Source organism: Corvus brachyrhynchos, unplaced genomic scaffold (genome assembly GCF_000691975.1).
Source record: "Corvus brachyrhynchos isolate BGI_N302 unplaced genomic scaffold, ASM69197v1 scaffold148, whole genome shotgun sequence".
Classification (NCBI taxonomy): domain Eukaryota; kingdom Metazoa; phylum Chordata; class Aves; order Passeriformes; family Corvidae; genus Corvus; species Corvus brachyrhynchos.
The window spans coordinates 2,061,131-2,082,473 of NW_008239785.1; the positions used below are offsets into that span (position 1 = coordinate 2,061,131).

Here is a 21,343-nt window from a genome sequence, read left to right on the forward strand (position 1 = left end):
GAGACGCTGGGATGTCCCCAGGAGTCCTGGCTTGGGGTGGCTGGGGACAGCTGGGGCAGCAGGAGGCCTTGGGGTGCTCTCCCTTCCCTGCCCCACTTTCTGCCTGGCTGTTTGAAGGTGCTGTGTGCAATCCCCCAGCTCGGGAGGATGGATTATGCCTAATGCCACAGAGAATCAAATTTTAATCCTGGTGCCATTCCTGCAAGGTGGGGGAAGCACCTTTGGAGACGGGGCTCCCAAAAGACCCTCATTCCACCCTGCTAGGCTTCCTCACAGCACTGGGGGTTGGGGATGTCACCGTGGGGTCTGTGAGAGGTCTGGTTTGAGGATTGATGGGTGTATCCTGCCAAATGGGTGCTCAGTAATGCTGCTCTGCCAGTGTCTGCCTCTGTGGGTTCAGCTCTGTTCCAGGGCTGCCCTGGCAGCGCAGGGCATCGTTCCGAAGTGGCCGTGACTTGGGATCAGGAGAAGATGATGGCCCCTGGCTGTGAGTCCTGGCTAGCACTGTGTCCTCCCTAAGCACGTCCTCCAGGCAGCCCCTGACTGCTCTCCTGAATTATTCACACCCTTTCTGAAGTGTTTTATGGTGGGGCTGAGCAAAGAGATGGCCCAGCCTGGTGAGGAGACAGCAGGATGCAGCTGGGAATGCCAGCAGTGCCCTGGCTCTGCTGGCATCAGCCCTGCTCCTTCCTTCCCTGTCTCCTGTGTGTGCTGGCCCCACTTAACCCACCAGCAGAGATTCCCCTGGGGCATGTGGGGATCCTGCAGGCATCTGTCACCAGCCTGGGATGCTGCCCTCTGACCAAAACCACGGGAGCAGCCTTCCCAACACTTCGGGCAGGGAGCTGGCAGGGATAACACGTGGATCACACCAGAGCAAGCATGTTCAGGGGAGAGGTGCACTCTTGGGGCTGCTCTCACCCTGCCAGCTCAGGGTCACAGCACTGGCAAGGCGAGGGCACAGAGATGAAAGACAAATGTTTTCTTTAATATGAACTCATGGAGGCTCTCAGTAAGTAGGTCACCTCCTATTCCTGTAGTGTTTTCCCTGTCTACATGAAAACCCAGCCTCCCCTTTTCTGTGTGTTTCCTGAAGTTCGTTTTCAATCTGCAAAAAAGTTCCTGAGCTCAAAAAACAGCCAGAGGTTTCCAAAGCCACACACTGTCTCCTGTTTTTAATCACACCGTGTGGGCAGGGAGATGGGGACCTTCCTTGCCTCCTTCCTCCCTTATTATTTTGGTGAGGTGGCAACTAAGCTACTCTTTTTGGGCCAGTCTAAATCCCTAATCTCACTTGATTTTGCTGAAAACCACGTGAAGGAAACAATCTTAATTGTCCTTGAAATCAGTCGAGCTTTACAAAGGTAATGAACAGCTCCTGCTCTGCACCAGCGTCAGGAACAGGATGTTACACCCTCTTTTTTTTTTTTCTTTCTCCTAATATCTCCCAAAGCAGCAGCCAGCTGAATTTTCTTTCCATGCACTTTTATGGTCACCCAAAGTGCTGATAAGCTGCAGCATTACTGCTTGTTTCCAGCTGGCCAGGTTTGTTTGTTTGCCCGTGGAGAGGGTTTCCCACTGAGGGAAGTGGAATATGGCCAAGCTGAATGTTTGGGGCTGCAGACCACAGCTTTGGGCTGCTTGCGTTCACACATTTGTGACAAAGCTGGATAAAGGGTTTGCATCCCCTGGAAGCCCCGATGGCATTTAAGGCTTAGAGAAATACTCTGGATCAGTAACTGAGCAGTAACTCAGCAGGACTTCCCAGGGAAGCTCCCCAAGATCAGGAACTTGGAGATGTAAAGAAGTGAGGAAATGTGGGCATTAGCAGGGAGGAGGTCTCTGTGAAATTCCCATCCCACTCCCAGGCATGGTCACTCCAGTGTCTCCCCGGGAAGCCTTGCACTGCTTGTTTCTGAGATCTCTGGTTCTGGATCTGGTTCAGATGAGGCTCTGACTTGCCTTTTACGAGGGGGTCCCCAAGGTCTGGCAGCAGCTGAATGTGGGCACGAGCTTGGGGTTGGAGAAATCCCGAAATCAAGGTACTGAACACAAGGAGAAAAATCCTTAAGGGCAGTCAGTATTGATTGGAAAAGAGAGGGAAGCTGCTGCTGCCGAACCCTGGGTGTGAGGAAGGGAGGGGAGGAGCTGTGAGGGGTTTTTCATTTGGGCAGGTGAAGGAGGAGAGACAATCATGAATATGGCCACAACAGCAGTGGAGAGGATGGGAAGGAGCTTCATGTGTTAATGGGGACAGAGGATCCATCCATGTGTTACGTACAACTTGGGGCTTTCTCTCCTGCCAGGGGTTTCACTCCTTTAGGGGTCCTGCTGGAGCTGGTAGGTATCCTGGATACTGGTCTGTGGATCATGTGCAATTTTTCAGGGCCATGCAGATGATGAAGTAACATCTTCCTTTTGTGTACCCCTTGGAAGCATCCCCAGGGCTCTGAGGGTCGGGGGAAGCAGCAGATGTTTCTGGGAATGTGGAAACAGCAGTGCTGGATGGTTGGATGTGAAGCAGCCAAGTCCTGCAGTCCTTGGGAGATAAAGGCTCTCAGATAAGCAGCCCACGGATAACCCACAAAGGCGACTACTCAAAGCAGCAGCTCCTCCTGGGCCGCCTCTTGGATTGACCTCCCCTCCTGTTGTTTTCTCCCATCTGTAGGAAGATAAAGCACGGGAGAGGTTTTGAAAAGCAAATAGTGCTCGAACAAAATCCGATTGGAAAAGGATCGGCTTTGGCTCAGAGTCTGTGAGCTTTGGTGCTCTAATTAGCACAGGGCTGAGGCTGGTGAGCCGGGTGGGAGAGCACCCAGGAGAAGGAGACCTTGGTTTCCTCTTCAGGTCTGGTGGCAGAGGGCCTTGGACCCGGCTGTGTTGGTGCTCCTGGGGCTGCCATGGCTCAGTGCTGTTTGCAGCCCTGGGATTTGCCTTGTGGCATCTTCTTCTTTTCACAAGCTTTGTCAAGAGCTGCAGGAGAGCTGCAGGTCTGCATGGCCTGGGATACCATCCGTGAGCCCCAAGCTTGGGAAAGGGCCCCTGGACAAGGAGAGGGAGGGAGGGAGGGAGGGAGAAGGAATGCAAGTCTAGAGAGGAGAAGCGGAAAATGCTGGGAGTTAATCAGGGCAGGATTAGCATGCCTTGATAAGCCAAGATGGGCCTGCAAGGCTTTGAATCCAGGGAGAACAACAGCATATGGTTCCTGTGCTGGAGGATTTACTGGGATCTGCTTCCAGCAGGCTGCTCGCTCTCAGCAGTCCTCACTGTTTGCAGTGCTGGCTGTGGCCCGGCTCCTGCCATCCTCTGGCTGGCAGCACCTTGGCTCTCCTCTGCGATCCACACTGCTTCCCTGGCACTGCCCAGGCTTTCTGGAGATTGGAGCTGACTCAGGAGGTGTGCTGGGGTGGCCAGAGCATTTGGGGTGCAGGAGCAGAGGTCAGAGAGCACCCCAAGGGAACAACCCCAGTGCTGTTGGTTGTGGCTCTCGGGAGGTCTTTGGTTCACAGATTTCTTGCTCTGTTTTTGTCTCCCCTCTCCCCTCTCCAGCTGCAGATGAGACATTTTCTTTTAAATACAGTCCTGGAAAGCTGAGGGGAAACCAGTACAAGTCAATGATGTCCAAAGAAGAACTAGAGGAAGAACAAAGGTAAGTTGAGCTTCCTTCCTTTTCTTGCCCAAGCCCACCTGGCTGACATGCCCTTGGAGCAAGCTGGGTGTGCTCAGACCTCTCTCCCCACACTGCCCTCAGCATCTCATTGCTCTAGAGTTCCAGAACTCTCCCACCCAGGAAGACACAAGAACAAATAAAGTCACACTGATTTAGGAGATGGCCCTAAATACCTTTGGAGCTCCTCTGGATGCTTAGACCAAATTTCCCAGCGGATGCAGCTGGTGTATTTGCCCTGATCCCATTAGTTCTGCATTGATACGTATCTGTTGAGAATCTGATCTCTGGTTACTTCCCCTCCCTTGGCCCTGTGGATGGCCTCCCAACCAAGGACATGGGCACAGCTCAGCAGTACTGGGGCAAAGTGAGGGAGTGAGAGGTTTTAGAGCTCGCTGAGATGGGGCCGATACTGGAAGTGTCCATCCCCAGGGCTGTCTCCTCAGCTGGACGTGGTGGGGATTTACCAAGTAGTGGGCCTGGTAGAGATGGAGAATTGTCCATCTTGCACTTTTAGCTGAAGTGTCCTCCTGAGTCCTGCATGAAGAAAGGTCGAACCTGTCCTGTCACTTAAAACAAGCTTCCTGGCTCGAGATTCCCCAGCCTATACAAGGAATAACCCCACAGCTGAGGGCTCTGTGGCAGGCTGCTCCCTTACAAGTGCCTGCAGCTCACACCCCTTCCCTGAGGACGAGCTCCAAGGAATTGACTTCCCACTGGTGGCTCAACAAGCCTGGGAGATGGTGTTCTCTCCACTGCTGTCCCGACGGCTGTGGGACCCAGTTCTCCACCCAGAGGTTTGCAGAGAGTGATTTAGGGGTGTTTGTCACCCCTTGCCTGTCAAATCATGGTCTAAGTACCACCACAGCTGGCCTGGTGTAAAGAACCAAGCAGAAACTTGAGCACAGCAGGGAAGGCATGAATGGGGAGATCACAGGATCACAGCTCACCCCTGGCTCAGGCATCTCCTGCTAGCAAACCTTGCCTTGAGGCCCTTGGGCAGCATCTTTGTGATGCCACCAGCTGGGCTGGCTGAGGTTTATCTCTGTGATATGAGTAGGGCATTGTGGTAGGCAGAGTAAATCCAGAGACCTGCCCTGCTCTGGGGTCAGCAACAGAAATGAGCTCTGGTTTCCTCTGGCACGGGGTTGATTCTGCATTGGTGGCATCAGGAAAAAACATTTGCTTTCTTCTTTTCCATGTGTCTTTGTTGTGCCTGAAGTCCCCACCCTGTAAATCGCTGAGCAGGGCTGTGAGTGTCACTGTATTTTTCACCTGGGAAGGGTGGTGGTGGGACGAACTGAGTGAATGCCAGGGACACCCATGGGGCTCGATGGGGTTTGCTTTTCAGGATCCTGCCAAACACCAATGCAAAAATCTACCTGCAGGCGGTAAATTCAAACCCTTTGCACCAGCAGCTCCATCCAAAGCAGCTGAGCAATCACTGCTCAGGTTTTCAGGGCCAGGACTCCTGCAGGGCCTTGGGCTGGCTCCTGTGTGGCAAAAAAAGCCCTTGTCACCTGGGGACACTGAGGGGACACTGCCTAAGGATGTGGTGGGATGGGGGTTTTGTACTCAGGACTGTAGAACAGGCTCCAGGGGGTGATGGACCTGTCCTGGGCACATGGCACTGCTCAGGCACCTCTGCTCTTGTGTGTCTGGAGCAGTCCCAGGGCAGGACAGTGCCTGGGCTTCGTGTCCCTCGGAGGCTCTCAGCAGCCTTCCCCACTGAGGGCCGTTGGCAGACATGTTTTTCCTACTGCTCCTTTATTTTCTTCTCTTCCATATTTGTGTTGTTCATTTCTTTAAGGCAGCTTTGTGAATGTTTTTTTGTCTTGCTTTGTTGCTGGCTTACTTTCCCCCCCCTCAAATCTTCACTGCGGCATCAGCAGCTTTTCATTGCAGGCCTCGCAGGTGGTGCAAGGGGGCAGGGCTGCTGCCAGGTAAGCTGGGCGAGCTGAGCACAGCGGCTCAGCCTTGTCCTGCATCCTTCTCCTTGTCCTTCCATCCCTCTCCCCCACTCCATGCGCCCTGACCGTGCTGCTGACCTGCTGTGACCCGGGTTTGCCACCTTTATGTTGCAGGATTGAGCTGACCTCTGATCTCACATCTCTGTAGCAAGTACCTTAGGTCCTCGGCCACAAATATTCTTGCAAATCTTTTTGGTAAGGACACGCTGCTGCTTAGAGGTAGTGGTACCACTGATAACACCTGCTCATGTCTGGGGTTATTTTGCTTTCGGGTTATTTTCCAGGGGAGGGGTTGTTCTGAGCTGCAGTTGGTTGCCTGTCCCACCTCCCTCCCCACCTCCCTGCCCTTCCCTCCTCATAACAGATTAATGAGTCTGCTCCCCTCTGCCTCCATCTCACTTTCCATGAGCACTCCAGGGGGAATGGGGACTCTCAGGTTTGGATGCTCACCTCTTCCATCTTGGGTGCCTGAAGCTGGACATCCCACAGCCAGTTCTTCATACTGATTTGGGAAACTGGGGCTGCTGCTGAGTGGGTGGTTAGTCCTAAGGTGTGTTATCAAAGCTGAGACAGGTTTAGTGTTTGCTTTTAGCCCTGTCACTCCTCCAGCTTTCCCAGGAACCAACAGGTTCCCATGGGAAGCAGCTGTAAGCAACATCCCAAAAATGCAAGTGGGTCCTCAGAGGCTACTTGTTGTGTAGTTCACAAGTCTGAATTTTGGGACTCCTTGATTTTGGAGATGCCATGGAAAATATTCCTCACCTGTTGCAGGAGGAGCTGTAGGACTTCAGACAGGAGAGTACAGGCATGCAATAGATTTGGTTATTTAAGCAAAAAACCCACTTCTGTTGTAACCTGCATCCCTGAAGAAGTTGTGCTTGTCCTGCCTACAATTCACTTGAGTCTTGTGGCTTCCAACTGGTGCTAAATCTGGACTAAAAGGGGAAGGAATGTGACCTTTACTGAGTGATGCAACTTCCTGCTTCTAGTGACTTCAGCCTTAAAAATTAGAGCGTTTACTGAGGGAGGAGGACAGTAAATCCTGTTGGTAAATACATCTGCTGGGGTGGTGGCTGTGTTTGATCACACCTGGTGGGTCACCAATCCTAGAACAGAAGCACGTAGCCTTTGCCTCCCTGGGGGAGAAAAACAGTCTGGGCAGGAAGGGGAAGAGTGCAGGGGAAGGATGCAGCCCTTGGTCCAGCCAGCACAGCTTATTCCCAAATCCTTCTCTTCTGCACCTGAGGCTTTTGGCCGTCTGTTGCCAGCTGTAGCTGCCACGGTGCAAAGCTGTAGCTCAGGAAGTGTGAGCTGTGGTGGTGCAGCTGCCCCTGCTCAGACAGGGCTGAGGTGTGGGTGTGAGACACAGCCAGGCTGCCTGAGAGGTGGTGCTGTCCTGGCTGGGCAGCTCCTGTGGAGGGAGGAGGGAGGAAGAGCTCCCCAGTAGTGCCTTCAGGGCCTGGCTCTCATGGATGGCTTGGAGTGGTCTCTGCCAGATGCTCTTCAAACCTCCCTTAAGGCTGAAAGAGGTTAGTGGGGATTTTTTCTGTTAGAAATGAATATGGTCAGGACTCTGCTGAGCATTGACAGCTGCAACAAGGCCCCACTCATAATAAAAGAGAAAACAATGGGAGAAATGGCCCCCTTGGGCCTCTGCTTTCAGTTCTCTCTTTCCATGAGGCAAAGCAGGTCCCAGCCAAGCCTTGGTTGGCCTCAGTGATGTCAAGGGGTTGAGCTGTCTGTGCTTTCTCCTTGTCACTCTTGGCTAGGTGTGTTGGCAGGAGAAAGGAGAGCAGATCCCACCTGACAGGCTCTAGAAAGGTCTCTCCTCTCTGTCCTGTGTCTGGAATTGAGGAAGAGGTGGGGGTGAAGAGCCAGACGCTGCCCCATGGCAGATCACTTGAACAGGGTCTGATGAATGGCACCAAACTGCTCAGACATGCTCTCCTGTTGGCAGGGGCACTCCTGGGTGGAGCAGGAGATCCCCCAGACCACTGTCAGCCTCTGGAAGAGTGCAGGGAAGATAGGGATAGCTGCCCAGTTTCCCTGGCTAATGGGCTCAGTTCCCACAGGCAGGGGAACCTTTCAAGGAGCAAACTCTCCTCCTGCCTCTCAGTCCTCTCCTCTCACCTCCTGGCCAGCCACAGATGGGTTGAGGTGACACTGTTTGAATACAGACTGGGTTTAAGCCTAGGGCTCAACTGCAAATTGGAATTCATGCAAGGGGAATTGGATGGCTGTAAATACCAAGCTCAGCCCTTGGTGGAAATTTAGCAATGGAAACCTGCCTCCTCCCCAGCTGGGTTCAGAGTGCCTCTTGGTGATGAGGCACTGAAAAAAACTGGGCTTGGACCCTGGAATTTCAGCAAGGCAGAGTGTCCTGGGTAGACCCTGGTTCTAGGGAATGGCAGAGAGACCTTTCCCTGCTCTGCAAGGCATCCTGAATCAATGTGGGATGCAGCTGTGGCATGAGGGACAACCGTGCTGAAGTTGGAATTTCGAATGAGACAATGTTGGTGATGACAACTCTGGAGCACACAAGGGCAGGAAGCAGCTGCAGGGGCTTAATGACTGTGTTGACAGACCTTGACCTATTTCAAACCACTTCACTAGTGGCCCTCCAAAAATAGGTGGGTGGACAGGGCTGGGGGAGGCTGCATTTTGGGAGAGCTGTCCATTGGCATCTGTCCCTGTCCACCCCCTGCATTGCCATCACATAACCCTGGCTTGCCTGCTCACTCCCCCCTCCATACTGCATGGGGTCTTTCTTCTCCCTCTCTTTTGCAAACCTTCCCCCCACCCAGTGCTTTGCTGTCCTGTCCTGTCCTGTCCTGTCCAGCATGGTGCTTCTTTTGGATGAGGGAAGCTGGTAAGTTTGGGCTTTTTGGGGGGGATTTTATTATTTGTTTGCTTCTCATCTTCTGCAGCACGGTAGTCGTCCTGGGCTGAGGGAGGAGGAGTAGCAGCAAGGGGTGCAGAGCCCAGGGCCATGGGACTCTGCAAGGCAGGGTGGCCACTGCTTCACCACGGCCACAAGCCACAGGGATGGCACCAGCCATGGGCAAGGTTGCTTTCAGCTGCCAAACACCCAGGGCATGAGGTGTGTTTGCTCCCCACCTGCCTCTTGTACTAAAGGGCACTGTATATTTGGGAGGCCCTGCTGAGCTCCCCCTCATGCTCACTCTGTAGGTGCCCAGCTCCACTTGGATGAGGCAGAAGTCTGCTGGTGGCCTGGAGCTGTTCCCTGCCTCCATATCACCGGGAAAACGTCCTCTGACCTATGAGCTGTCAGTGGACTGGAGCCCTGGCCCTATTTATAGTCATGACTGAGTCATGAATCCCCAAAAGCTTTAAAAACCGAGTAACTCAGGGTGCATCCCTCAGAAAGCCAGGGAACGGGAGGCCAGGAAGCCCCTTCCTCATCTCCTCCTCTCCTGTCCCAGAGAGGAAACCCTTGCAAACTCCCCCGTAGCCTTTGCAGGGTGTGAGTCTCTGACCCTGCCTTGGCATGAGATTTTAGTTGAGACAGCAACTCTGCTTGAGCTCCTGGGGTTTTTTTTTGGCTCAGGTCCTGAATTGTCCTGGCTTGTGGCTGCTTCTCTGTGTCTCCCTCACCCAGCGCTCATGACTTGTCTTCATCTGCTTCTGCTTAACCTTGTGCAGCACGGGCAGCTGGCTGTTCTCTGCCTGCTAACTCCTTGGGAGCCCTGCTCTGCCTGCCCTGGGCTCCCCTGCAGCTGGGAGAGACCCAGGGTCGCAGGGAACTGGGGCATCTCACCAGGCTGGGAGCAAACTGGTGTTCAGCGAGCTGGAGAACAAACACCGAGTGATGGAGGAAAGCGCAGCCCCGCCCGGCCGTGGCTTTTCCCACTGCTGTGGTGTTGGCTGGGGTGGTCAGGAGTGTTGCAAGGGAATGGGCACACGACTGATGGATGAGCTGGTCAGGAGCACAAGCCACCTTCCTGGCTCTGTTCTGGCCTTTTCAGCTGTTGCTGCTCTGGCTGGGAAATGTGGGAAGCTTCTGCCTTGAAACAGCTGCGGGCAAGGTCTGCTGGGGGTGATACAGCCCCCGATCCCACTGACTCCCGCTCCTCACCAGCCCTGTCCTAAAGGCAATGGGACTTGTGCTCCCTGGTCACGCTGGTTCTGGCAGGTATTTCCCAAAGCCCAGTGCACCTTTCAAATTCTCTGTCCCACTGGAGGAATTTCAGATTTGTGTTGATGAAGCTCCTTTTGGTACCTCTCACTCAATCACGCTTCTGTCTTCTAAGCTCTGTCTCCCTGGTCTGCATTTAAGTCCTCTCTGTGTTTTACTGATCAGCTGAAGCAATAGGCTCACACTTTTGGGAGCACCAGGAAAGCTTGGATTTAGTGTGTCATTCCTCATAGTCTTCCTGCAATACCTCAAGACTGGGTTATAGTCACCACCAGAGATGAGATGGTAAAGAAACAGGGACAATGGCGATGGGACCATCCCCAGCAGTGAGATGGGAGGGAACTTCCTGGGGAGAACTCAACCACCCATTGCCAGGTCTGCCCAGCACTAAGGGCTTTTGTTCCCTGCTCTTCATCCTCAAGGGTCAATCCTAGTTTGGAGTGAGAAGATTCTGGAGCCAGGTTGCTGTCCACCTTTCTTGCCACGATTTCAGAGCAGAGGACTCATAGTCCTGAAAAGGTCCTGAGCCAGGCAAAGGAGCTGGGAATGCTCCGTGCTCCTGAAAATCATCTTTTTGAGTGAAACTACTCCTGAAAAGGGCACAAGCAGTTACCAGGCATGGTTACAGTAGGATGCTCTGGGCTCTCCTTAGAGTGAGTCAGGACTCCTTTGGAAAGCCATAGTCTATGAATGGGGTAGAGATTTCCTGACAGGCTGTGGATTTTTGCACACATGAGCGATAAATGCACACGGGAATGCCACCAGTAACTCCTGTTTTTCAGAGCTGAGGTGCTGTCTGCTCTCAAAAGCAAGAAGCCTTGTGTCAATGCTGTGGCCTAGCTGGAGTGAGGGAATGCTCCTGAGGCCACCAAGACACACGGTTTCCATGCTACTTTGAGACCTTCAGTTCCTGAGCCGCCCTCATATTCCAGGACCTGCTTTTGTCTGGGCTCCTTGTTCTCCAGCTGTTCTTTGTACAGAACATGTCCAGCTGACAAATCATGCAATTCAATGACTTGGCCATTGGCTTGGGCAAGAACAGAGATACCTGGATAATCTTTATCAGAAGAAATTATACAGCTTCTGGCAAAAGAAGGCCCTAACCTGGTTTGATTGATGAGCTGCTGCGGGCAAGCATGCAGATCCAAGGAGAATGGAAAGGAGGGAAGAGCCAAGCATAAGCAGTGGCTCAAATCTCTGAGCCTCCATCCCAAGCTAATTAAGACTTTCAGGTTCCATGGTAGCAATGCCAGAGCTTCTCAGCCAGGGGGTTTATATGGCCCCAGTGTCCCAGACAGCCTCATGCTCTTTAGTCCAATTCCCCTCACAGCTTGCTCCAGGAGCAGAAAGGGGTATCCCTGTTGTGCAGATGGGAATTTCTGGCTCTGATGGGCACCCTCCATTAGGGTCATGCTGGTTTTGAGATCTTCTCACCCCAGCTGTCAGCCTGGCCCTGTGCTGGAGATAAGTATCCCTGTGAGGGACTCATCCACCCTCTCTTATGTCTCCCATCCCTCCCCACTCCAGCTGTGGCACGCTGGAGGGGACATCCCCTCCTGGGCCCCCGTGGCAACGAGCTTATGCCCTCACACATGAAATCTGATTATGCTTGCGTGACTTGAGCGGGATGATCCGCTCCTCAGCGCTGCGAATCCCGCAGAGTGATTATCCACTCCGGAAAATTTCCTTTCTTTGTCCTAATGGGATGGCCACTGAGCCTCAGCAACGTCACTGCAGTAACCCCAGTCCCACGTGATGCTTCCCCCGGCATCTCCCATCTGGGATCCGGGTCACTGGCCACGCTCAGACGGCTGCTGGAGAGGGCAAGATTTGGCAGAAGACTGAGGAAGAAATGAGGCTGTTCCTCACCCTCACACTGTGGCTGGCAGGAGTAGGGGACTTTCAAATGTGGCTCGTGTGTTATGGACCATGATCCCTGTTGAATCCAGGAGGAACGAGGCTGGGGTGTGTCTGTATGTGTTTGTAGGGTAGGTGATGTGTGTTGTAGCTTCCCTGTACCCCAGTGCAGGTCTCTGTGTGCATGGGCAGCTGTCCAGCCTTCTGCCGGCTGTTTCCTGATGTGGATGGTTCACCCATGAGAGATGCTGGGGCACTAAGAGCAGAGTGTCTGGAAGGTTCCAGCTGAGAACAAGTGACCACCTTTTTTAGCCCCTGGTTCTGCTAACAAGACCTGGAGGGAGTGCCTGGATGTCCCCACACATAAAACACATCTACTCATCTCACCCTCCTTCCCTGGGGCACCGGCAGAGCTTCCCATCGAAAGGGAGTGACCTGCAGGGAGTTTGGGGTTTTTACCTCCTTCCCTTGAACAGACTCATGTGTTGAAAGATTGAGAAAGGTCGAGCTGTTCAGGCACACTGCCCTGTGAAATCAGCACTTGTTCCTGGCTCATCTGGCTACAGGTGGGAAGAGGAATCCAGGCTGGACAAGGGTGCCAGCAGCCCCAGGAGGCTCTGCACAGGACATTGAGGCAGTAACCCCTGGAGTTAATTAGCTGGGCTTCTCCAGTTCTTATTAGTAGCTCAGAAGGGTTGTAACTTAGCTTGGTGCCAGACAAGAGGATTTGCACTTCTGATTGGGTTTCGACTATCCTGCTGCAGTTGATGAAGCAAAGTCCTTCTTAGAGGCATGAGGTTTGCAGACAGCAACTTGTCCTGCCCTGAGGGGGAAGCTGCCTTGCCTTCCCCCCAACACACACACCGAGGGCTCCCCCTGCTCGTTTGTGTGAATAATAATGAACCAACCTGAGGAGTAGAATGACTGAAATGATTTCTCTCCCTCTTTCTCTTTGCAGACCTGAAGACTATATGAAGTTGTCCCTAGCCTCCTCCTAAAGGCATCCCTTGGCATCTTTAAAGGCTTGAGAGAAATACCAAAACCAACCAAACACACCCATAAGAGAAATCCATAAACCCTCAAAACTTGGGATCCCCTCTTGTTCTGAAGTTGAGTTCTTCAAAAACTCCTGTCAAGTTTGAGGAGATCCTGTTGTGTGGCTCCATGGACTGGGGCTGGGCCCAAGCAGTGACTTGAGTTGTGTTTGGGGGACTGGGAAGAACCTTCCTCCCTCTCCCCACAAACAAAACCCAAAGTGAACACTAAATATGCAGCGAGTCTATTAGTTGTGCTTGTTCCATGTATTAGGCCATGAAATCCATGTTGTTCCTTTCCTGGGGTGGGCAAACCATAGCTCTTCTCTCACACCAGCCAGGACCTTGTACCAGACTCTTGAGTTGTTTTACCCTGGAGCCAAACTCCTCTTTACTGCTGGGGGATGGGAACTGCCTGTGATTTCCAATGTTGTACAAAGCTGCTTTACTCCGAGGGACAAAGTGGGGTCCATGTGAGGGATGGCAGACGATGGCTGGGCTGACTCAAATCTTGCTTCTGTAGTTATTTTAGCAGAGAGCTGATTCTGTAGGTAGACAGGAGACTCAAGAAGTGATGAAGCTTGATAATTTAGCTGCTCTGCTTGCGGTGGAGAGACCACACTTTGGCTGCTGTTAATATCTGCATCCTCACTTTTCCCTGCTCCAGTTCCCAAGAGGAGAGACCCAAGGAGGTAGCAATCGCATCAGGGGTTCCCTCTGGCTCAGGATGAGATAGTGGAGGTCCTGGGAGGGGCACACTCCCCATTCCTCTGCCTGCTTGCTGTCCCAGTGCCCTCTTCTCTTGCTGGTCCACGCGAGCCAGAGCTCAGCGTTGCCCCTCAGCTCTGTCACACAGAGCAGATGAATTTGGCTGGGCACATGCTCGGTTTTAAATCAAACCCAGCTGGTTTTTGAGAGAGAGAAGAGGGTCCGAGTCCTCTAGTGATGTTGTAGAAACACCAGGCTGGGTGGGGACGTGCCCTTCAAAGCTTCTCTGTCACTGCCTCTTGGCTAACGCTGCAAACATATCAGAAACCCAAGAGGCTGCTTTTTTTTCTTTTCCCCTTTTTAATTCCTGTGCAGACAATACTTGAAACCTTGTACACAGTTGTCCTTTCCAGCGCCTGGGGTTGGCAAACTCTTCATAAAAGGGCTCGTTTAAAGAACAGCAGGAGGCTTCAGCTTTGGAAGAGGCTGGGCTGCCCCTTCCCAGCCGACAACTGCAAGCGTGTTCAATGGTTTGCATATGAATTTAGGCACATCTGGACGCTCTGCTTCAACATCCCGCTGGTACAGCCACTGTGTCCCCTCGGTGCTGGCTGGCTGACTGTGTCCCAAGCACCCAACTATGCAAAGAATGCCTTATATCCGTTGTGTTTAAGTTACATGGCAAGATGTACATCCAGCAAAGTCGGTAGTTAAGTCCAGATTTTTGCTAGTGGCAGCAAGTCAAACTCTTTCTTCAGCTCAAATGGCTGTCTGGGTATTTTTTACTTCTGTTTGGTTTTGTTTGTTTGTTTTGTATCTGATGGTGGCTCTTATACAAAGGACTGTAACTCTAGTGGCTTGAATCTGTAAAAATTGCCTTTGTTTGGTCCAATAAACCTTTGAATAGTTTATTTGGTTTGTGCTTGTTCTCCCTCCCTCCAGCAGCTTGTAACTTCTTCCTCAAGAGATTTGTGTTGAAAATCTGGATTTTAGGTTAGAGGTACATTCTGCCCTCCTATGACTTTTACCCCACAAATGATTACATTCCCATAAATGATCAGAGGGAAAATCAGGGATATTCCCTTCTTTTCTGCTGAAGCAACGCAGTGTTGCAGCAGGATCCTGGTCTTGTTTGGCTGCAGAGCAATTAACAACATTCCCAATGCAGAGCTCTGCCCAGGATTTCAGCTGCTGTGGACACGGGTGCTTAGCAGTTCCTAAACCCCAGATCGCTAACATACCTATGGCTCACTGCCCCAAACTAACTGTAAGAGTCTTGGACTAAAATGTCTAAAAAGAGCCTAAGGGAGCTAAGTATGCAAATGTAATTGCCTATGAAGAAGAATTAGGCTGCTTCAAAAATCCTTAATTAATCTGTTTTGTCAGCAATCAGTAAAATCCTGTTTGACCTCCTGAATCCAAGTAGTTTTGAGGACAGCATTTATGAGAAGGCAGAATGATTCTCTTTGTGAATGGGGTATGTTTGATCTGAACTCATCCAAAACCAAACCAAGCTGGAGCACTACAAAGCTGTTTTGCAATGTCGCCTCTGATAGGAGAAGCTCCTCTTCAAACACAGTTTCATGTTTGTGGTGCCTTACTCTTCCTTCCCAGGCTCTTTTCTCTCCTTATCTTTGTTTTGTTGTCCCTTTGTAGTAGATTATGGAATGCAGAGAAGTAACAGCAGTAACAGCTCTTTTTTCTGTTTTCCAAATGCACAGTCATGATATTTAAAGCTGAAGGGAGAGCCAAAATGCATTGATGTTGTGCTTCAAGAAAAGAGAGTGAATATTGTCTGTGATCCTGACTTTGGAGACAAGGAAATGAGCCTCTGGAGAGGTTTCAGCAGTGCTGATACCTGTGAAATAAGGAGTGAGGGATGCAGACCTGTGTGAGCACTCCCAGCTGGGATGCACTGCAGACACGGGAGGCCAAGCTGTGTATTGAATTTCTCCACACCAGACTGGCAACATGCCCTCTGGTGCCCAGCGGTGATCTACAATAAAATATTGATCACTAATGACCCTGCTTCCCTTCCTCTCGTCTGGAAAGGGCAGCTGGATGCTCTTACTGTGAGAAAAAACATTAGAGAAGAGACAGACAAAGTGAGGCTTCCATAACCAAAAGATCCCACATCATTACCAGGATATGTTTGGCCGTAGAACCATTGCATTTTAATTGCAATAGAAAAGAACTGGCAAATGAACTTGCTTTAGCCAGGATCTGCTTTTTCCCTGCCCTGTTTGCTTCAGCAGTGCTGAGAGGACAGGCTGCTGTTCCTGCTTCTGCTGGGACTTAGCCCAGGAGACAGGAAAATGCAGAGCAGGAGCTCAGGAGCATGGAAAAAAGGTTCCTCTGCTCATTCCTGACTCTCTTCCACTGGTCTTGTTCATGGTGTGGTGGCTGCTGGTGTCTTGATGCTGTCCTTTCTTTCAAGTAAAGATTGTGTCCCCATTTTGCCTGTCAATAGTTATTACTGCCCCTTCTGTTTCCAGAACAGCTGATAGCTCGTCCACACAGGCCTTGCACGAAGACTACCCCAGGTTATCCAGTAGCGTGCATTTAAATGGATTAATTAAATGGTTTCAAGTCCTGTGTGGGAAGATGGTTGTGGCAGGAAAGAGGTGACAGGGTGGCCACGTGGGAGTAAAAGCCAGATTCTGTGGGTTTAGCCCACAGGAGGTCTAAGGGTGCTGAACAAGCAGGATGAGCTGAGATTGTGGCAGGTCTGCGCTCTGAGCTGTCACTGAGTTCTGGCCTCACACTCATGCAGGGACAAAATAAGCCTTGAAGTAACAGGAGCTACATCTGCCTTGTTACAGCCATAAAGCACCACATCCTCATTAGTTCTTTTCATCTCCCACAGGAGGGTCAGGAATGAGATGTGCTAGGCAATAGAGCAGCCTGATCCCAATCAGGTAGGAGTGTGGCAGTGGGAACATTACATCCCTCAGCCTGCCCTGCCTGGAGCACATTCATTGCCCTAAAAGAGGATTCTGTACATCAGTTCATGAGCTACCTGCAAACAAATTACATTCCTTGCTGCCCTCCCCAATAAAGCCCTGTCACAGTTACCAATCTTCACAGGATGTACAGTGGTTAAGTGGTTCAGGGTATGGAAAAATCAGGATATCCTGTTAGGGGGAGAAGGGTGTTAATCATCTACTAGGGGACTGCCTGGGGATTAAAAATCCAGGCTAGGTGGTCCACTGGTCAGCCTCTGCCCGTACAGAGACCACCTCTCTGCTGGACTGGCTACCTGGGTCCATCTCACCATTTGACATTGCAGACAAACTCGAATCCAAGCAAATTCCCCTCTGTGATCTTATCTTCCAGTGGCTGATTAAAGTCATGTCCACACTGGGAGGTACACACACTGGCTCTCTAGTTTTAAGTTAGGATATACATTTAAAATTTAATAGCTACTCCTGAATTACTCTGTATCTGCATCCTCTCATTACAGAAGGAAAGCACACTGTGCTGTTGGATCTTACTCCAGGTTCATTATGGAGTCTGCTGAATTGGGACATGCTGGTCTTACAAAACTCCACATGTCGAGTTATCTTGAAAGTTTGAGCACAGATAAGCCCTAAGGAACTCCAAAGCTGGTGTTAAAGCAGGCTGGTTTATCTCCACGTTTAAGGAGCTGCAGAAAGACATGCAGGATGATGGGATAGATGGGAAGGGGGAGGAAGGAGAACCAGAGGCTATCTCTGTCTTATCTCCCACAGACAGATTTCCTGCAGCCAGTAAGGTTTGTACAGCAACCTGCCTTTGGCTCTGTGTTTCATTTGACCGTGGTGTTCTTGCTCCTGGACTGGCTATTCCTACTTCTCCTTTTCTTCTTGACAGGGTTCAGAGAGAGCAGCTGGCTGCCATCTTCAGACTGATGAAGGAAAAAAGTGACACGTTTGGAGAGATGTCTGAAGGAGACATGAAGGAGCAGCTCAGACTGTACGATATATAACCTTGCAGCCAGGGGAGGCTGTGTCCAAAAGCCATCTTGGCCCTTATTATACAGGACACTGGAGGCTGTAGTGCTTTAAAAGTGTCTCAGTAGTTACCTTGCAGTTCCAGTTTGTTTTGCAAACACATATAGGCCTGTCATATGTATTTCAAAAGACTTGTAATTCCTCAGACTTGTAACCATTTTTCTTTGTAGAGCTATCATGTCGTACAGAGATTTTTACCTCTTTCTGGCTGGGTCATATGTCTCAGTCCTACAAAGCAGTTAAACCCACAACATTTTTTCTGGCCATGCTTTATGCAAATGAACTTTCAAGCCTAGTCTTTCTCAGTTTGATATCTGAAGAAAGCCAAAGATGAAGAGTGTAAAATGCATTAAAATCATAGAATAACTCAGGTTGAAGGGCCCTGTAGTCAAACCTCCTGCTAAAAGCAGCATCAGTTTTGAGACCAAGCTGGATTACTCAGGGCTTTATCCTGTTGGGTCTGGAAAAGCTCCAGAGATGGAGACTGCACAACCTCTCTTGGCAGGGAGGCTTCCAACCCTACAGGTAGAAAACAAACAGCCAAAGGCATTAGTGCTCTGATCCGGGGCGTGTTGTCTCTCATCTCCCTGGAAGGAACACTTCATCCTCCTTCATGCTGGCTTTGTGAAACCAATCCAAGTCGGTTCCGGCTGACCTCGTTGAGCTCATCCTCACGCCTGAGGAAGCAGCAGCAAACCACAACCTGGAAACACAAACGTCTCCTCGCCTCCTGACACGGGTGAAAGGAGAGCAGAAAGGCTGCTGGGTTTATTACAAAGATGGTTGTGTCCACCTCAGATCCTGCTCTTCTCATACAAAATTATGTGGGAAGCTACATACTTAGGAAATCTCTGTGGATTTATCAAGTGTTTTGAACAGTCTTGACCAGCCTTTGGTGGTTTGGATAGAGTAAATCAATGAGCATTCCTAATTATAACTAAATGTCTTCTGGTGTGCTTATCTCTCCTATGAAATCCTGTTAAATACTTTCTTATCAGGAAGGATTTTCTTGGCTTTAATAACTGCTCACAAAGGGAGGCAACATTTTCTGACCCAGTTGTAGGGAATGATCACCTAAAAAATTAGGTTTGCTTTATTTTGTGTAATCTTCTTCAGTCCGAGAAACCTAATATCTCATTATCTGGTTGCTGTCTCCCACTACAGTGTGTTCTATAACAACAAACACTTAGACTTCTAAGAATCATTTTATCTTCTAATTGTTTTCACTTAGATCAAGGCATATTTATAACAAGATCAAGCTGGTTTTACTACCAATCATGGCTTAATATAAATTTAATGTCTCAAAATTACCTCTTCTTATTCAACAGGAATGAATGAAGTGGGAAAAGGAGTCCCATGATGTGGAACATCATGCTAGCTAGCTGTGTCCCTAGGACACAGTTTACTTTGTCAAGCTGTGCAAAAGGAGTAATGTAGAAAATTTGTCTATGGGGCTTGTCCCTAGCTCAAAACTGAAATCAGGATCTTTTCCAAAACTCTTCATGAAAGCAAGCAAAGGAGAGATTTAGTTGATTTTTAGTCTTTGTCTTGCAGACTTTACAATTTATTTCCAAAATATTTTTATATTTCTTGTTGGGTCTTCTCTGAATAGGAACATTTCTGGGGAAGAAAAAAAATTTCTTCAAACCCTTCAGCTTCAGAATATGCCAGCAATGATAATGCTGCACAAAGGAGAGCAGCTGGAATTAAACCTGTCCTGTCCATAGCAGCTCCGAGCACCATCACCAAAATGTTCAGATGCTGCTGATGACAGAACAGCGGTAAAAAACCTGTTATTTACTAGGCTCAAACTTAAGAAAGAAATGAAGATAAATAAAAAAGGCTCTGCCCAAGACATGAAACAAAGGGGTGTCAAGATGTAAAACCCATGGGTTTTGAGCAGGGCATTCCTCCGTATGCATTGGCAAGGTTGTAATGAAGAGGATCCTGCTGGACACATCTGAGTGAATCTGGGGAGGTGGTGGGGAGGGACCTGCAGCCACGGGCGATGTCCTGACTTAACTGGGCAGCTTCTGAGGCTCTTTTGCTGCTGGACTCATCAATATTTATACAGGAAATTTCACCAGTTGCTATGGCAGGATCTCCCCTTTATACAGGAAATTTCACCGGCTGCTGCAGCAGCATCTCCCCTTCTGGGTACTGTCCTCGAAATAACCACAGAATCCCAGAATCCATCACAGACTCATTTGTGTTGGAGTGACCTTAGAGGTCATCTAGTTCCAAACCCCCGCCCCAAAAGGGGATGGTGGCACGGGGGGATCCTTGTGAGGAGCGAAGGCACTGGGGGTCCCCAGAAGATGACAGCACTGCGGCTCCCTCATGAGAGGATGGCAGTACTGGGGGATCCCCATGACAGGATAATGGCACTGAGAGGGTTTCATGAGGGGACAGCGACACTGGGGGGCCCCAATGGCTGCACTGAGGGTCTCCATGAGGGGATGGCAGTACTGGGGGATCCCCATGACAGGATAATGGCACTGAGAGATCCTCATGAGGGGACAGCGACACTGGGGGGGGCCAATGGCTGCACTGAGGGTCTCCATGAGGGGATGGCAGTACTGGGGGATCCCCATGACAGGATCATGGCACTGAGAGGGTTTCATGAGGGGACAGCGACACTGGGGGGGGCCAATGGCTGCACTGAGGGTCTCCATGAGGGGATGGCGGGAATGGGGGGTCCCGGTCAAGGGAGGCGATATTAGGAGTTCCCCATGATGGGGTGATTGCACTGAGGAGTCCCCGTGAGGGGACGGCGGTACTGTGGGCTCCCCACGGCTGCGGGCCTCCGCTGCCATGGCAACAAGGGACGATCGCCATTAGCCTGATATGTCCCCATTGGGCTCCCGTACGGCAACGCGGAACGGGCTCGGATTGTCCCTGTGTGCCCGCCGTAAACGCCGCGGCGGGGGCGGGGCCAAGAGACGCTCCGGGACGGCCGTTACCCGGCAGCGCGCGTGCGCGACGGGTGACGTCACTCTCTGCTGTGACGTCATGCAGCTGCTACCTGAGTGGAGGCCGCTCCCGCCCTCACAGCGATGGCGGCACCCGGAGGGCCCCGAGAGAGCTCCGGGAGGGCCCCGGGAGGGCTCCGTGAGGGCTCCGATTTTCGGAGCTCTCTAATCACGGACACAGAGTCTGGCTGAGAAGGGACACATTGTTTATTTTGCGCAGAGCGCACGAGGGAGGTTTCCACAAATCAAACTGTCCAACGGGTGAAAAGTCACCTCTTTTATATAGTAAAATTCGCATGAACTCGCCTAATACATATTTATTTGGGTGGCTGATCTTGGAACACGAAGTTCTTTTGTTCATTAAGCAGCTTCTGTTGTAGAAGTGGTCGGATGACATCAGTTTACATTTACAAAATGAGAAAATTCAACCCGGGGACAGATAATCTACCTCGAAGATAGCAAGGAGACCCTGTTCATTGTGCACGAGGTGTGAGGTGGGGGTCTTTACAAACAAAGCACACCAAGGGGCAAAAAGTTACCTCTTTTATGCAGTAAAATTCGTGTGAACCCACCTATCCAATTCACATTCTCTGCCTACCTAATGCATCATTTATTAGGGTGATGTAATTTTACTCAATGCTTGCTTTATTTGGGTGAATCTTAGAGGACGAGAAACAAAAGTTTCCCTTTTCTTCATTAAGCGTCTTCTGCTGTAGAAGTCACCAAAAGTTACCTAACCTGACGACATCAGTTATGTTTACAAAAGGTGAGAAAATTCCACCCGGGGACAGGTAATTGATCTTGAAGAGATCATCCACATCTATCAGAAATCCAGGTTAAAAAAAAAAAAAAAAAAAATCTGGAATGATTTAATAAAGGAACTTTAGTAGTTGGGGGAGGTGGAGGCAGGGGAAGGAGAAAATGAGCAAAATTCCCTTCTGGCTCCGTAGGTAGCCTTGATAGGGATTTCAGATTTCTTTACAGACC

At 50.6% G+C, this 21,343-nt stretch overlaps 1 protein-coding gene across 1 annotated transcript in view; it reads left to right on the plus strand.

The window, feature by feature from the left end:
* The window catches only part of MXRA7 (matrix remodeling associated 7), a 17,062-nt gene extending 2,759 nt beyond the window's left edge, over positions 1-14,303 (plus strand). The window contains exons 3-5 of the mRNA XM_017743240.1: positions 3,550-3,649; positions 5,573-5,610; positions 12,609-14,303. Coding sequence (XP_017598729.1) covers positions 3,550-3,649; positions 5,573-5,610; positions 12,609-12,625 — 155 coding nt within the window. The 3' untranslated portion in view covers positions 12,626-14,303. The remainder of the gene's footprint in view (positions 1-3,549; positions 3,650-5,572; positions 5,611-12,608) is intronic.
* The last annotated feature ends 7,040 nt before the right edge of the window (positions 14,304-21,343 follow it).